Raw genomic sequence first — 17354 nt, 5'->3', positions numbered from 1 at the left:
ATGTGTATGATATTTTTGTCATGCGATTTTAAAGCTGGTCCTACAACCGCATCCAAGAATAACATGCAGCTTATCTCAGAACTGTCGGTGAAAATTATTCTTGGAGCTAGGTTTAATTGAGCTGCATTTTAAAGAGGTGCAATTTCACAATTTGTGTATATTTTCTAAGTTCACTATTTTGTCATGTGTTGAGAAAAACACAGATTTTAAAATTACATGGTCTAATATTTACATTTAGCATAACTGCAACATTGTTTTTTCATTTTTTTTTTTTAAAGACTCGAAAGGACTTGAAATTCAAAGTTTCAGACTTGTGACTTGACTCGGACTTTTACACCAGTGACTTGAGACTCGACTCTGACTTGCCTGACATTACTTGAGACTTGACTTGAGACTTGAGGATAAAGACTTGAGACTTACTTGAGACTTGCAAAACAATGACTTGGTCCCACCTCTGTTTTGTAGCATTTGAGGATAGAGGATAAAGCAAGGTATGCTTCATCAAGGGATTTACAAGTCACCCACATATGAAGACACAGTGTCACTTTGATTCTAACTCCGATCCACCCCTCCCTTAGCTGATGATGCCACAACGGTGACGTCACAGTATATCTTTTATATACAATCTGTGATCCTGGTATAAGGCCCCGCCTTGGTAAAATCCCCCTTTTACCCACAACATTTGATCAGTCTTCTCCTTCAGTGAAATTCATCTGGCAGCTTTTAAACAGCCAATGTCAGTATCTTCTAAAGCAAAGCTGGGAAAACTCTGCATCTCATTATTAAAACAAAACACAAAGAGGGCAGACTTCATGTTGCCTGAGTGATTTTGAGTTCACTGTTTTGAGCACATTAAAAGGTGATTGGACATTTTTTAACATGAGTTCTGGCTTAATGTGGAGATAGTTAACTTGCCAGTGAACACAGACAGGAAGCTGTATTACAGCTGATGGTGCTCAAGTCTGAACAGCTGTTGAACTATAGCTGTGTTAAACATCCCTGTAAGCGGGAGCCCAGGGAGGGAACTTCCCCTCCTATCTATCTATATTAAATCTTACTATTACTGACCAGACTGGTAACCACTGAGCATCTTAACTGGGAGGAGTGATTTTCTGTGTATCCTACCAAGAGACTGTAACTTGGCTAAATTCTAGTCATCAAATGAAAACTTGTGCATACAAATCTGAGTTACCAAAACTGTCTTCCTGAAGAATCTTTAATAAAAAAAAAAAAGACGATGCAAACAATCAGGTGTCGGTAGCTAACAAGGCTTTGTTCAGGCTGGCGTAACATTAATACCAGTCTGCTGGCTGGGTGAAAGCTCACTCATTCAGCAGCCTCCTTCTATCCTAATCCTGTGCTGTCTTATAGCTATACACACATTAGGCCAGACAGTCTACATGAATTACACCAGCATGAAGCAACATTACAGTAGCACTCCTATCTCTACTTGAACCTAGTAGTAGTGGACTAATTGGGTAATGACACGGTTTTGTAATTGTGTCCCTGTACACCTAATGGTGGATTTTAAAACATAATCAAGATGTGACTGAAGTGCAAATGTAGGGGCTTTAGTGTAAAAAAAGGGATCAACAGCTTTTCTTTTAGTTTCATTCGTTTACAAAATGCTAAAACGTCAATTTAATTCATTATGAATCAAGTCGATGTGTCACAGCAGTCTGCGTGAGGGTGTGGATCAATTTTTAAAGCACAGTAGACTCTTTAATGGCACTTTTACAGATGGCCAAAATCAAAATCATTGTTACGTGTCTGCAGGCTGCATGTTTTCTTTCCCTCTCCTTTTGTTTGCCATTTTCTCAGGTACACAGACTGCAGGCTGGTGTCAATTTGGGGATTTCCAGCTAATTAGAGGAAGGAGGCTTTGATTGGACAAACCAGGAGTGCACACCTTGATAAGGAGACTCACCTGTGGCTGGGGGCAGATCTATCTTCCTTGCTTAGAATTGTTTGGCACATGTGTAGAGTGCTGCTGGTGTATTTCATTTGTTTGAAGGTTGTGGTTTGAGCAAAGAGGAGTAGCTAAGTCTGGGGACCCCATACACCTACTCACATGGAGTCCTTTCTGTTAGAAACACTAGATAAGTAGGTTGGTGTCATCCATGTTTTTTTTTGGCCCAACCTAACTGTCCCTTTCTCCCCCATATTTGTTGTGTGAATTTTGGTTATTGTTTTTGTGAGAAAGCTGCCATTAAACTTGTTTCTGTTTATAAAACTTGTACCGAGTATCTGGAGTTGTTGTGTTACCCCCTCCTGCCCTCGAGGAGGCGTAACAATCCTAAACTTCAGATGATCCTCGGTCACACTCACAGCTTCTGCTTAGACTGGCTGACTGTGTCGTTAAAGGGGGGAGAGCGTCCATGTGACAGCTGTTTGTTCACTCTAGTAATGCGTCCACTGACAGACTCTCACAAACAGAGCTCACCTGCACTGACAGTGACCGCCTCCACAAACTGTTCCCTCCAGGAGTGTGTGCCGATAACCAGCGCCAAGTTGGTCTTCTTAATGAGCTTGTCAACAGTGCTCTGCCAATCACAAGCACAACACACTTCATTAGCAAGCAATTAAATCCAAGGATAGGTGACAAGAGTCACTCAGGTGAGATAGAGCTTGTTAGTCATGCTTTGTGCAGCTGAAGGGAAGAGGAGAAAAGTTTAGGGGGCCTTCAAAAACTCACACATATGAGTTTACCTGTCAGGAGGACGGTTTTGGCTTAAAAGTGCAGCCGGCAGGTGGGACGGCTCTAATAAAAGATGCTCCTGCGCTGCGTTATAGGAAGTGTTAGGAGGAAGACTATTTCTGGGCATTTGATTCAGTTTTGACAGTTACAGTGTATGAAAAAAGGATTTGCCCGCTCGTTTGTATTTCAGATCATCAAACACAATGTAACATAAAGCTAGGCAAAGGAAACCTGAGTAAATGCAAAATGCAGTTTCATTTCATTTATTAAGGGGAAAAGCTCTGCACTCTGATTTTCATACTAACAGTGCTGACCATAAGGACAACCAACCAGATCCAGCTGACGGTTTACCTGCAAACTCTCACAGAAGCTGAACAGATGCATCATAAAGACGAGCTTTGTTTGTCTTTGTGATTTCTTACTTGCAAAGAATCTCGGGACCTTTTGCATATTAGGTGATCGTGTTAACCACGACCACCTAAATTAAATGACACTGTATTTAGTTACGAGTTGCGTAAGCTTTCATGACATCTGTCATATATGAAGTGAGGCCGACAAAGACACCACATCAGATATTTCACTCACTGCTGCATGTGTTACACATTTTTTTCTTTTTCTTTTCAGATTATTTAATTTTCCATATAATGACACACCCATCATCAGTTCGATTCAGTTAGAGGAGCTGTGTGTAGACCTCGAAGCCAAAACGTCAACATCTGGGCATCGATGATAAAATCGTCTCTGTATGATTGAAGTACGTGCAGTTTGTCTGCAGCTGCACAAACACATGAGGTAAAAGCTCAGTGTGCTCGGTCGAGTTTGGAGCTGTGAAACTCACTTCAGCAATTTAACCAGCAAACACAAGAAGGAGCAGATGATACAGTGCAAACATGCACACCTCTCCCACTGTTTTACATACTTCACAGTGACTGCGTTATTCCTCAAGGTCACTCACACTATCCACTAATGATGAGCGACAAGTACAATTTTATTTGATCACAAGGGGTTGGTTTAATCAAGCGGAGGATGACGATCTGGTGTCTCAGTGGACGGTGTTTGATGTGATGATGGAATGATGGCTCTCCTCCGTCGGCGTTGTTGATGTTTGTTCAGCGCTCGTTCCTCGTGTAATTAATCCTCAAACAAATCCAAGCTTCTGCTCGCGTTTAATTGGCTTAGAGTGAGACTGGTGTTTGAGTTGTTCGTGTCCTTCGTTGAGCTGACCTTATCTGCTTTGACACATTTTGTGTTAATTAGATTTCAGATCATTCAGAGGAAAGCATAAAAGCAAACAAGGTGTATTTCAGCGACTGCTTATTGTGACAGCACTTGTGTTATTCACTGCATTTAAGAAGGATTTTCATGATTTAAAACCTGTGAAACACCCACTGCTTACATAAGAGCTGATGATAACAGGAATTAAGAGAACTTGTTGATGGTTAAATTATTTAATTTTGTGTATTTCACACAGACTCAGACCTGTAATACAATAAAAACCTCCTAGCAAAACAGAAAATGGTCCTTTCACATGAGTGACCTGATACGATTCCTTAATTAAACGTTCGTGAAGTGTAATTAAAAATGACGGATTATCATCCATCCAAATGGTCCTTCTGCATGTTTGTCACCAGTAAACTAATCTAATGTTATTGCTTGGAGCATGCAGGAGGCAGAGGGCTTATGTGGAGGTGGTGGCTGCTTTTATTTGCTTAAAATACAACCTGAGCTCAGCCCAAAGCACCATGCAAATATCTGGACAGCTTGCAGAAGAAAGAAGCACACGGAGGATGCTTTGCAAACTCTGAGAGAGTCTGCATCCTCCGTGCGCCTCGACAGAGCTGCTATATTGAGGGCAACTCATGCATTTTCAATAATTTAAACCCACTTTAGACCGGCACACTGAGAGAGGGTTAAGACCGAGGTTTAACAATGTGAGAAAGAGCGTAAAGGTGGATTGCATAACTCTGCCAGGAGAGCACAGTTCCTTCTATTTAGCATTTGTTTTTGCCCTCAGAAATCAGTAAATTAACCTCTGTCTGCAGTGCAATGGAAATATCATGAGGTCAAAGAAAGATGTGAGGGAAAAGAGAGTCTCAGTGCACAGAAAATGCAACCTCTCTACTCTAAAGGCTTCTTCGTGATGTGACTGTAGATGCCTGCTGGGTTGATAACACCCTGAAGATTGTGACTCATGCGTGCATGCTCTCCCTGTGTCTGCATGTCCTCCAGCTTCCTTCCACAGATGAATAACGTGAATATTGGGTGATTGTAAATTGGTCGTAGGCATGAATGGTTGTGTCTCTCTCTGTCTGTGTTAGTGCAGCAGTAGACTGATAACTTCCATAGTGTACCCTGCTACTGGGCCTACAACAGCTCCAGCACCCGAGAGACTCTGAACTGGTAAGAACTGGTTAAGAAAATGAATGGATGGATCACCATAATTAACATTTACATGGTGGGATAGAATTATCTCCGTTTCTTTCATAAATAAAAGGTCCAGCAGATGCTAAAGGTGGTAATAGAAAAGCACTGAGCCACCTGTCCTTATAAATAAACAGTTGCCATGCTTATATGGAATATGTACATGGCATGAGGTGTGTGTATAAAAAAGTGAAATTCATCAAAGTAATAAAATACAGACATTATTAGTTCACTTGAAATTAAAATAGCACAAAATAAAATGTTATTTACTCGCTGGCTCTGGACCTGTGGTGGCTCTGACTCACTCCTCCCGCCTAAACCAATTCTTAGTCCTAAGCCACTAAACACAACCCAGTCAGAGGAGCTATAGGGCGAGCTGCAAGTTTGTAGCGTTCCCTTTGAGGCTTTTCAAAGTTAAAACCATGCAAAGGGTCATACATACACTCACTACATACGCTGGCACGGCTGGCAGCCTTAACCCAATTTCCCTCGGGATGAATAAAGTATGATCAAACGATCACTGCCCTCATTTAGGAACTACAACCCAACTGCTATGAAAGACTGTTGGAGTTTGTATTGAGGCCACAGGAGGAAAAGCCCTTTCTTGGAAACACTGAGGTGTGCATTTAAACTTGTTGCAAGTCAGCTTAGGTTTGTTGCGTTTCTTCTAATAACACTACAAATCTAGTGTTACAAAACAAGCCCACATCCTATCACACTCTGTCCTCTGCAGCTCCCTCAAACAACATGCTGAGCTCTGCTTTATCCCAAATGGAGTTTCTATGCTGCTTCTTCTCCTTTCCTTTTTTTTAACTGCAATAAATAAATCAAGTGGAGTGATAAACGTTAAAGCTGCTGTGGGGCAATAATCAATAAGTCATCAATGTGTTAAATTTTAACACATTCAATAACTTCAATAAAAAAAAGACATGCAGCAATAAATTTTTTTTTACTGCACAGAGAGGACAACGGTGTGACAGAGGAAGAAGAGAAGATGAATCATCACCTTGAACTCATACGACTCTTCAATGACCACCTCCAGACGGCTGTGCTCTCCCAGGATGGGCTTCCCCATCTCTGCTATCCTCCGAGCCTCCTCCTCCTCAGCAGTCATCTGCCCCTCTGTCCCCTCTGTGGAAGATGGATGTGAAGGAAAGAGAAGGGACAGCACAGTGAGACTGGCCTGAAACTAAGAAACTTGTAATGGTACTTCCACAATGAAGTGTTTTATTTTAAGGAGCACTTGTGCGCATCACCATGAGCCTGAAATACGAGTTTTTATGTGTCCGTGACAGATACCTCTGTGTGTGTGTGTGTGTGTGTCGCTCCATGGAGACAAAGGGTGGGTGGCAGAATATTTGTACCATATGTTCAGAGAAATACTAAAATAAAAAAATAATTTAAGGCATAAGCATGTCACATTATGTGAGTCAGTCTAAGGGATTTACATAAGAGTCATTCAATTCATATTTGATCAGAGTGGATTTTTTTAAAAACTGAAAACCCCAAAAGATTTCACTTTTGTCAGTTTTAGTTTCATTATTATCATAATCAAAATGATCATCTTCACCATCATAGATGTGGTGATTTAAGCTGCAGTGTTTCCAATTTTACTTACAATAAATAAACAACCTGGTTAACTCAAATTTTCTACCAGCATTAAAACCAGACCAACTGGGGCATAAATGTTTTTCAAACAGGTTAGGGTATGTTTCGGGTGGGGCTTGTACGGCTTAAAGTCAGTAATTCAAGTCAGTTTTAAAATGTTGATACCACAAACAGGTTGACTTGGTTTAAGTGGCAGGCAATAAACAGAATGGAACACACTGAAATGTGTTGAAATCACTGATTTGTTAGTGAATCCATTTCCGTCCTGGAGGAGTTTACTGTACATTTTTTCTTATGAAATTTAAGTTAATGACACTCTTTGTGGAAAACAGTGTTGCTTATGTAAACTATATTTCTGAAAAAATAAAATTGACCCATGAAACCCACATATTGAAACTTAAACCAACAGTTTTGGACTCAAAGATTTATTTTCCTGTGACCCAGAGCAAAAAAAAAAAATTAATTTTGCATAATAAATGACTTAAACAAATAACAAATAAAATGTATAACTGCACAAATCGACTCACTGTGCCTTTGTTATTAAAAAAAATAAATCAGTGTTAACAAATGGAAAATTAGTTATGTGAGGCCTTCCTCTTAACCAAGCAACATTGTTGCTTATGACTTATGAGGGGAGGAGCTAAAGCAGCTTGTTTGAGACTGTGGATAAGCCGAGGCTGCAGTATAGCCCTTCAGTTTAAGGATCATCATGAATGTTGACTCATGAAAAGCTTCTCCAGTGGAGTCTGATAATAAAACTAAGCAGCTGAAAATGAGCATAAACGGTCAACTTTAAGCCAAAACAACTCTAACATTTTTCTATGGCATAAATTCAGCTGGCTGAAACAATGCAAAATGCTAATAAGCTAAACCGTGTGCTTTATATACACACCTGCTTCAGTCTGAGAGAGAAAACACTAAAGAGCTTGCAGAAAGAGTTCATTTACGCTGACATATGGCTCAGTTTGGTTTACTGATCAACTGCCAACAGAGTGGCAACGGCAGCTACACCAACCAGAGTTCATCTTGGAGAAATAACCGAGAGCCAATCAGGGTTTGTATTACAGCCAACAATATTTTCCTTACACTAGAGACAGGTAGTAGCTGTCTGAGGGTTCACAGAGAGCTTGAGTTTAAGGCTCATTGTGTTTCGAGCGGGATTTACTCGCGTGGCCTTTCTGCTCAGAGAAAAGAAGAAAGGAAAGAGACGAGGATTAGACCTCCCCTCTCCACTTTATGGTGTATACATCTAATTCCAAAAAGGCTGAGAGCGCAAAGCAGCATATGGCAGTATTCACTGGCACTATTTCAAGCTGTCATAAACACCGACGCACACACACACACACACTCGGCTTGTGTGACTTCTCTTAGCTTTAAGGTACTTCTCTGAGCACAAACATATTTACCTCAGGGAAGGAGCTCTGCCTCCCCCAGTGTGACAGTCGATGGAGTTGAATGAGAAATTACCTTCAGGTCAACAAGTGTCATTGTAAACCACTTCTACTGGAGAGCTTCCTGCACTCAGCGCACTTTTCCTCAGTCTATGAGCATCTCATTCATGCTTTTTCTGCCTCTAATGGTCGGTCATTTGAGGTTAAAGCTGCTCAGTTGCTTTGATAGCAAGTTTGACAGGAAGTATACTCTAAACTCTGGAAGGTTTAGTTAATGGAAAAATGTTATGGCTGCCTGTTTGTTTACTGCTGGCAGAGCTGAGCATTGATTTTTGATTTTTAACTGTCTGTGTTGATCATAAACTTAAAAGAGCTCCTGAAATGAAAATGTGGGAGGACTGCGATTTTGATTTGACATATATTTAATTAAATGTGATCTGACATTTATTGGTAACTGGGTAAGCTCTTTTTGTGGAGCTATTTCTTTTAATAAAACGCTTATATAGATTTTTACTTACTGAGCTACGTGATTTTATGTTGCTTTATTTTTTTGTACTTGTTAGACTGTTTTCTTTTTACGTTATTGAGCTTTTTGAGCTGTTCTATGTTATTATACTTCCCAAGATGGGATTTAACAAAAGTATATCTCACCTCATCTTCTTTCCTTTCCTTTAGCATTATGGATATCATGTAAGACAGCATTTTATTTTAATATAAACAGTTTTGCTTTTTTAAGCTTTCCACACGTGAAACTCCAGAACAATAAGCTGTGTATATAATATAGTATTAATATTCATAATATTCTTGACTTAGAAAGGCCACAAACACTCTGACAAATCTGTACAAACCACCAAGTGTTGATTTTTTTGTGAGTCTTTATTCACAAGCTGCTCACAGCTCTGCTGTGGTCCAGATGCAAACAGGTGGCTATAACAACTTTGCTGTATCTAGAATATAAAAATCATCTGGAATAATTATTGCATCTATGAGTGATTAAAATTGTTAAATTAAAAATTGGAAACTCTTTAAATTAAAATTTCAGATGGGATCATGGGTTTGAAGCTGGAAATCAAAGGGGTGATGTTGGGTGGATATGCTAAACTGTGGAGTGGAAGTGAGTGTCCTCAGGGCGAGGAGCAGAATGGACATGTAGGTGAATTGAACTGAAGTGATGAAGAGGTGTTGGGTAGATTTGTTGTAAGGAGAAATGTGGAAGAACAGATATATGGTTGCTACCAGGACGAAAGGACTGTGGTGAACACCGACTTCAAGAAGAGGCAGGAGCGCAGGGTGGCATAATGGCGGAGAAGGTGCACATAGGTGGATGCAAGCTGGTGTCAGAGGAGAATGCAGCTTGGCAGTCTGTAGGATGACTTTGGAAATTAAGGAGATGATGAATGGTGGAAGCTGAAGAAGGAAGAATGTTGCACAGAGTTCAGGGAGAGTTGAGGATGACTGAGTGGTAGGAAGAGTCAGTAGATAACTGAGAAAGCACAGCTGTAGGAAAAGTCCCAAGATTTGGTATTTGGTTTATCCTTTGGATAAAGGAAAGAGGGTAGGAAGACTTGGTGGCGAAACAAGGAAGTATAGGACAACATTCAAAGGAAGAAGTTGGATAGTCAGGATGGAGAAAATAGACAGGAGTACCGAGGGCCTAGCTGGCAAAGAAAAAGACTTACAGTGAGTTATATGTAAGGCTAAGGAAGGAGAAAGGGACTTGTATTGATTAGCCAGGCAGAGAGATTAAGCTGGAAAGGATGTGCAGCTGGTTGGGGAGATTAAGGAAAGAGATGGAAATGTAGTAATGAGTGACGAGTGTGGAAGGAGTACTCTGAGTAGCTGATAAGTAAAGAAAATGAGAGAGAGAAGGACGGATGAAGGACAGTTAGTGGATCAGGAAGTGTAGAGGATTAGCACGCAGGAAGTGAGAGCAGCTATGGAGAGGATGTGGAAGTGTGCAATGAGCACTGGTTAAGGTGACATACCTTTAGAGGTATGGAGATGTCTAGGTGAGAGAGCAGTGGACTTAACCAGATTGTTTAACACAATCTTGGAGAGTGACATGCCTGCAGAATGGAGAACAAGTGTTGGAGAAGAGGTGGAGTAACTACAGAGGGATAATGGTGATAAGCATGAAGCTATGGCAAAGAGCCGTTGAAGCTAGGTTAAGAAGAAAGGTGGAGATCAGTGAGCAGAATGGCTTGATACTGAGAAAGAGATCTACAGAGGCAATATTTGGTTGGAGAGAGCGGATGGAGAAGTATAGAGAAGGTCAGAAGGAGCTTCACTGTGTCTTTGTGGATCTACAGAATGCCTATGATAGGGTGCTGAGAGAGAAACTGTGGTACTATGGCTCCGAGCTCCTTCTTGTCTGCAGTGGTAAAGAACATGGTGACTGACGAGAGTCTCTGTGGATTATGATGGTTGGAAACGACATTGTGATCTGTAGGGAGAGCAAGAAGCATGTGGAAGCGAGCCTGGAGATGTGGAGGTATGCTCTGGAGAGAAGGGGAATAAAAATCAGCAGAAGCAAAACAAGATATATGTGTTCGAATAAGAGGGAGGCAGATGGAAAATTAAACATGCAAGGAGCAGTGCCAGTGAAGGGAGATGGGCTTAAATACCTGGAGTCAACCATACAAAGCAAGAGATGTGAAGAAGAGAATGGAGACAGGATGAAGAGTGTGGAGACGAGTGTCCAGGGGGCAAGGATAGTAGTAAGTGTGTAAGGAAATGATGGTTTGGAGATGGTGGTGGTAACAAAAAGACAGGAGGTGGAGGTGGAGGTGGCACAGACGAAGACCATAAGGTTTTGATTGGCAGTGAGCAGAATGGACAAGATCAGAAAAGTTAGCAAAGTTGGAGAGGAAGGGCTGAGATGATTTGGACATGTGCAGAGGAGTAACGAAACATTTCTCCCACTGAAAACGCTACGACCAGATGAACAGAATCAACTTTTGGGGACAGTGGATATATTGGGCAAAGGATTTTAAAGATGGAGCTGCCGAGCAGGAGGAAAAGAAGAAGACGACAAAGAAGATTCATGCAGAGGCTTGGTGTGACAGAGGAGCATGCTAGGGATAGAGTGAGATGATCCTCGTGGCGACCCTAAAAGGGGGTAACTGAAAGAAGAAGACAGCAAATGCAGCCTTTATCCCTTTATCTCCTGCTTGAGTGCTGCTTAACCTTCCTCTGTTGGTTTCGAGGACATGTCTACAATCATCAGTTAAGTTGTGTTTCCTCCAAGGTAGAAGTCAAAAATCCATGTTAGTGATTTCAGTTAGCAGAAGTGAGACTTAGCAGACAGCAAAGTGATGCTTGTCAGGGTGGCCAGCCCCATAACTCCAGTGTCCAGACTACTCTACAAATCCTCTGGCTCTGCTCTGTGGATATATAGAAATTCAGTGATGTTTTCAAACTTTACTGATTAAAAACTTCAGAAACAGTGTCACAAACAGTCTATGTGTCAACATGGATGAGTTTTATATGTGCATGTTAAGCTGCTGACAGCAGTGCAGAAGTGAGGCATTTGATATTAGGTTATTTTTCTCCTTCCTCCTTGAGGCAGAATCAGCAGGAAGCCAGAAGAGCAAACAGAATGATGGAGCGCTGAGTCAGACCGAATTTATTATCGTCTCGCTCCAAATATGTTCATGCCTCAGTGTGGGTTAAAATACCATTTTTAAATGTCAACCTTTGCTGGAGAGCTGACGTAAAAGTGAATCATCAGTGACTCTGATAATTGAATACCTTTACCAGTTGTTATTAAAAGATCAATGTTCTTTCTCTTTTTCCCCATTAAAAAACCTTTAAAAGGCTTTAGAAAAATTATATATATCTATAATTGCTTCACTTCATTTCATTCATTATTCCACAAAATAATCAACATATTGACTGAAAAACTGTGGCTCGACTCAGACGTCCTGACAGTTTGAAGCAGAGGAACTAATCAGATGGTCTTACCTTGGTTGAGCAGCAGAGCTGTGAAGAAAACAGAGAGGAGGGCGTGTGGACAAGAAAAGAAGAGCAGTAAGTACCAGCGAACATTCAGGAGGGAAAGCACAATCAAAACAAAACTCCACAATGAAAGCGCAAACCTGATCTCACAAGTGAGTCAATATTAACAGTTCAGTAAAACCTTTTTGTCTTTACAATAAAACTCGAGTGCCTTCAGCAACGATCTCTTTTCTTACTCGTCTGTCTTTCAGCTGTTAGTGTTTTGTCCAAGTTAATAACACAAAGGACAGTCTAAAAAATCATCTGAAGTTTAAAGGAAATGTCCCGTCTCCACGTTACACAGAGAAAAGCAGGGTTTGTGTGTCGATGGATGAAAGATGAATGGCTGTCTCCCTGAAGACGTGTGTCTCTGTGTTCCTAAGATAAGATGAAATTTTATCGATCCTTGTGAGGAGAGTGGGTCAAACAAAACAAACAAACAAGTAAAAGACAAGAAAAAAAGGAAAAGAAAAGGCAACAAAATATACACAAATAATGTGCCGCTGTCCACCTGTTCATCTGGGACAAATAAAGCCCAGCTGCAGTCTGAGCTGCTGTAAAGCCTCTTCTGTGAATTTACTGAAGAGGTGTAACTTAGTTTTGTGACTGAAAGGCTGAAAGCTTTGAAATGCAAGAAACATAACAGCTGTTTTAAAGTCATGGTCATCTTTGAGATTGTATTCAGACTCCTTCATTCATTAAGCTCAGTAGCTGCTATTTACCACGCTCCCTTCAGACCATGCACACTGTGCGCTCTGTCATTTCATCACACACCTCAACCTTAGACAGAAAGCAAACATTCAATTCTGTTTTTGTGCCTCCGCATTAGAGCACTTTTCTGCAGATTTCACAAGAAGAGTCCAGTTTGTGATCCTGGTGACAGGAAGACCAGGAGCCTGCTCGTCATTTTTGACAATCAGAGCGTTGTGAACCATGAATTCATCCCCCAGGGTGAGACTGTCAACATGAACATCCTGTGGCATTTGTGTGACAGCGTTCAGCAGAACACCTGAGTGGCTCAGAGCGCGCTAAAATAAATAAATAAATAAATAATATATATATACACATTTTGCAATACCAACATGCAACACCTCCCAAAAATGGAACAAAATAGAAAAGGTTGATGGATGATCTCTTTGACACTCATAGAAGACTCTGCCTAAAAGAATATGTACAAGTGGACCTGGTGAGACTTCTAAGGAGAGATCTAAAAATAGCAGCTATGCTGAAAACTGTAAGAAGGTATGGATAGGAGTATGAAGACTCATCGCTGCGGAACAGACCCAACAATACAATCCTCTGTTTCAGGGTGCTGCATATTTTTTTTAAAATCTGAATGTAAAAATGTATACATTTCATTTTTATACAAGCTTGTTTAAGGCAAACTCTTAAACAAGCTTCATGAATGCAAAGCTGTGAAACTGCTTTAAATGTTTAAAGTCAGAAGAGAAATTCAGCGCCAGCTTTGTGAAAGCAAACATTTGCAGTACTTTGATACCTCTGCAGCTGCGTTTTAACGAGTATCAAACACGCCAAGGTTCAGTACTCAGCCCCGTCTATGATGTCTTGTAAATACAAAGCAAACATTTCTACACTGAATAACCGTCAACTAGCGCTTCTTTCAAATGTCACGGTTAAAAAAACAATTCTAGAAAGAAAGTTGAGTCTCAAAACACATGACTCACTCTCAAACTTGTGCATCACGGAGCAACTAATGAGACAAAATTTAGACGTAAATATTATTTGCATATAAAAAGACCCTCTGATAATACGAGTCTGTGTATGTGGAGCATATTCTCTTTGAATTTCATTTATACTTCTCACTTTGTAACTGACAGTCGAGCAGGGAGATGACGTCAGGGTTTGATGCATGTTTGCTGATGACGGTCGATCAAAAGGTTAAAGTAAATCCATCAAACAAAGGGAAACATGTTACAGTCACGTACCTGAGATTCCTCTCTTCAGCCAGCGCGGCTCCTCCAGCACGATGAAGAAGTTTTCATGTTTTTCATATTCTTCATCATCAATTATCCTCACCTGGAGAGTCTGACTGCACACACGCACACACACACACACACACACACACACACACACACACACACACACACACACACACACACACACACACAGAAAACTGTCAGTTGCAAACACATAATGAAGTTAAGCACTTCATCAATAGGTGATTTTAGCACTCGGGGCGCCTTCACCACAGGTCGTCCTTGTTAACGACGTGTTGCCATTGCAAATCTCAAGGCCTGTGAACTAACACACACACACACACACACACACACACACACACACACACACACACACACACACACACACACACACACACACACACACACACACACACACACACACACACACTGCAGAGGTCTGCCCTGCTGTGTCTGTTCAGGACCTGCTGCTGTGTAAATCAGAGCAGGAGGAAACCAAATGCATAGAAAGGACACAAGTTCAATAAGTGAGTTAAAGGTGGGAGCTAGGGGAGAAAACTGCAAGACAGATTAAAAAGACTCACAGAGGGAAACTATTAGTAGTCAGAGAAATATAATGAATAAGGATTGATGTCATGGATGATTATGCAATTATCTATTTCTAAAATACCACATTTTAAATATCAAAGACTGCATTAATGTTAAATAATGGGACTCTCACTTGGAGTGTATCTGCTCACATAGCATATGGAGATTTCAGCTGAATATTTATGACTTCTCCAACATGGCTGACTGGTTTTCAGAATCCATACCAAGAGAAATTAACTTTGCACTGAGGAGAAAAGAAGCCAGACACTAAGAATAGGAAAGAATCAAGCAATAGTGAGGCAGAGCAGCTTTAACACCATAATGACAGTGAGCGTTTGAGCGGTATTAGAAATGATGGGTTTATTTTAGAAGAGAAGAAGTGAAGGTGAAGTGATGATGACAAGCCCCGTTAAGGTCTCTGAGGAGTGCCGGACTGAAATGTCACCACAGAGAGCGACCTACTGAAGGTAGAAGAAAATCTACTGTGACAACACAGAGGAAGAGATGGAGGAGGAGAGAATGAAACTGAAGGAAGACAGGACAGGTGTGGAAAAAAGAGCGAAAAGGAGAGGGAAGAAAGATGAACAATAAAAGTGTTTAGTGTAAGGAGATCGAGATATGAGCACGAATGGATGGAATACAAAAGTATGTATTCATTAAAGAAGGAGCCATGAAAAGACAACAAAGCACTCCCTCATTCACAAGGGGTCACCGCCACGTGTAGCGCCACATGTTTGATTTTGCAGCTTTTTACACCGGCTTCAAAAACCCCAAAGGGCTTTGTGAGAGTCAACGAGGGAGAAAAAAAGGAAAGGAACTGGGCCGATGCAATCAATAGTCAAGTCATCCTGACAGGTAAGCAATGTGGCGTGAAAATGACAGAATGAAGGAGCGAGGCGATTAGATGAGGTGATGATGAGCAGAAAGAACGATCAGCAGGAGAGCTACGGCGCCGCTGATGCCGCTGACAGCTCGAAACTTCCTTCCTATCTCACTCATAAATCAACGTGACTTATTAACTTCTTCTAAATATCCAACTGCTAACAGTTGTTAGTAGTTATTTACTCTTAGTTTTGATTTAGTAGTCATTAAATAGTCATATAATAATTACAGGTTAACAAATGTAGATTTACTAGCAAAATGCAGCTTTGACACTCATTCCCTCCAAGAATAACTAATAAAACCAGACCAGCTACTTCACCTGTAGGGGGCGACACTGACGTGTCTTCACCCCGATGTTGCTGTTACTTTATTTTACTGCAGATTGTCAACTTTGGCATTTTAACCTGATAGCTGCGAGTCTGCAGAAAGTCTTCTCACTTCCTAAAAATCATTTTACATAAAAAAATAGAGGGCACAAAAAACAAAACAAAAGCTAAAATAATTACTTTAATCTGCTTCCATTCAAAATGTCAAGCAGCTGATTGTTGAATGTGATGCTGTTATCATTCTCTGCCACCATTTATATGATGTGAAATTCAAATAGTAAATACCTTTAAGAAGTATTTTACTACCCAGTAAAACCTTTAAATATTGAAGTATACCTATTCACTCAACCCCTCCTCTTGACAACTTTGTCATCTTTGCTATTTATTTTATTTATTTTGGATTTCACACTCATAATGAGCAAATTTCTGTAAACAACAAAATAGGTATGGCCACTCTAATTTGCACGCAAGTCAAACAATGTTCAGACATTTCTTTATTAATTAAACAGACCCACTAAAGGTTCCTTTTCAGTAATTTTAAGCATGTAAGGATTTGTTCAAATTCTGTTTTCAGATGTGCAAACAGTGCCAGCTGTGGTCAAGCAGTAGCGGTCAGCACACGCTAGAGCCAGAGCAGTGTGGAGCTGCAAAAAAGCCTAAAAAGATGTGAAACACCAAGTCCTGATTTTAGCAGAAAGCTGGTGACATGTTATGTCCAAGAACAAAACTACACCCTTGAGAGCTGGAGTCCTCTCACAGAAATGAAACGACTGCAGAGGCATGAATAACTCTGGAGCTGCACTCAGAGAATTGTTGCCCACTCTAGGAACTCTATCTCTAGGAACTGCATCGTCGGTCATCATGCAACTAAATGTAGCCACACAGAAACTTAATAAGGTCACAAGGGGCACAAAAGGCACAAGGTGGGAGCTTTGAGTGAAAGCTGACGTGTTCAGACACGCTGACTGGGCCATGATTAACCAGTGGAACAGCAAACAGGAATAAATCCCTCCTCAGGAGCAGAGCCAAAGTGCTGCTTCACAGAAACATGCTGAGATCTCCCATCACCAGACCTGTCTCACTAAATTCACTGTCCTGCCAGTCAGTGAACCTGTTTACATCAATGTGGAGCTCCTGGAATCAATATCACACAAGCACGAGTCGTTCAAACTTGTCATAAGTGCTACACAGTTCTGAAAAGGAGAAAGGCTCCGGTGTCAAAAACATTGCCTGTGAGGTTTGTTACTGTAGACAGTTAGAGCTGGATGTGAAGACGCATCCTATCGGAAGCTCAAAGCACCCCCGCCGGCTCTAAGGAGACCCCGACACGCTGCACAGTGCCATCTGGTGGTGCGACCCGGCTACACAAAAAAGAGCTGCTACACTTATAAATACAACCAAATATGACCTGACGTTACTCGTTAGGTTCTGGTCGATTCACTCCAACACTACCGTGCAGTATAATGTGACACCAACTCAGAAAAGATCCAGCATGAGCATGCTGAGC

The 17354-nt window shown here is 41.0% G+C and overlaps 1 protein-coding gene across 3 annotated transcripts in view; it reads right to left on the bottom strand.

The window, feature by feature from the left end:
• The window catches only part of slc8a2b (solute carrier family 8 member 2b), a 212441-nt gene that overhangs the window by 8538 nt on the left and 186549 nt on the right, over positions 1-17354 (bottom strand). For all 3 annotated transcript variants that reach the window (XM_026192630.2, XM_026192633.2, XM_080289336.1), the window contains 4 exons: positions 14061-14164; positions 12082-12099; positions 6126-6250; positions 2444-2543 (listed from right to left, as the gene is read on the bottom strand). In XM_026192630.2, coding sequence (XP_026048415.2) covers positions 2444-2543; positions 6126-6250; positions 12082-12099; positions 14061-14164 — 347 coding nt within the window. The remainder of the gene's footprint in view (positions 1-2443; positions 2544-6125; positions 6251-12081; positions 12100-14060; positions 14165-17354) is intronic.

This window comes from Astatotilapia calliptera, chromosome 14, assembly GCF_964374335.1.
Source record: "Astatotilapia calliptera chromosome 14, fAstCal68.1, whole genome shotgun sequence".
Classification (NCBI taxonomy): domain Eukaryota; kingdom Metazoa; phylum Chordata; class Actinopteri; order Cichliformes; family Cichlidae; genus Astatotilapia; species Astatotilapia calliptera.
The sequence above is the reverse complement of the archived record's forward strand: the minus strand, read 5'-3'. Positions and strand labels throughout refer to the sequence as shown.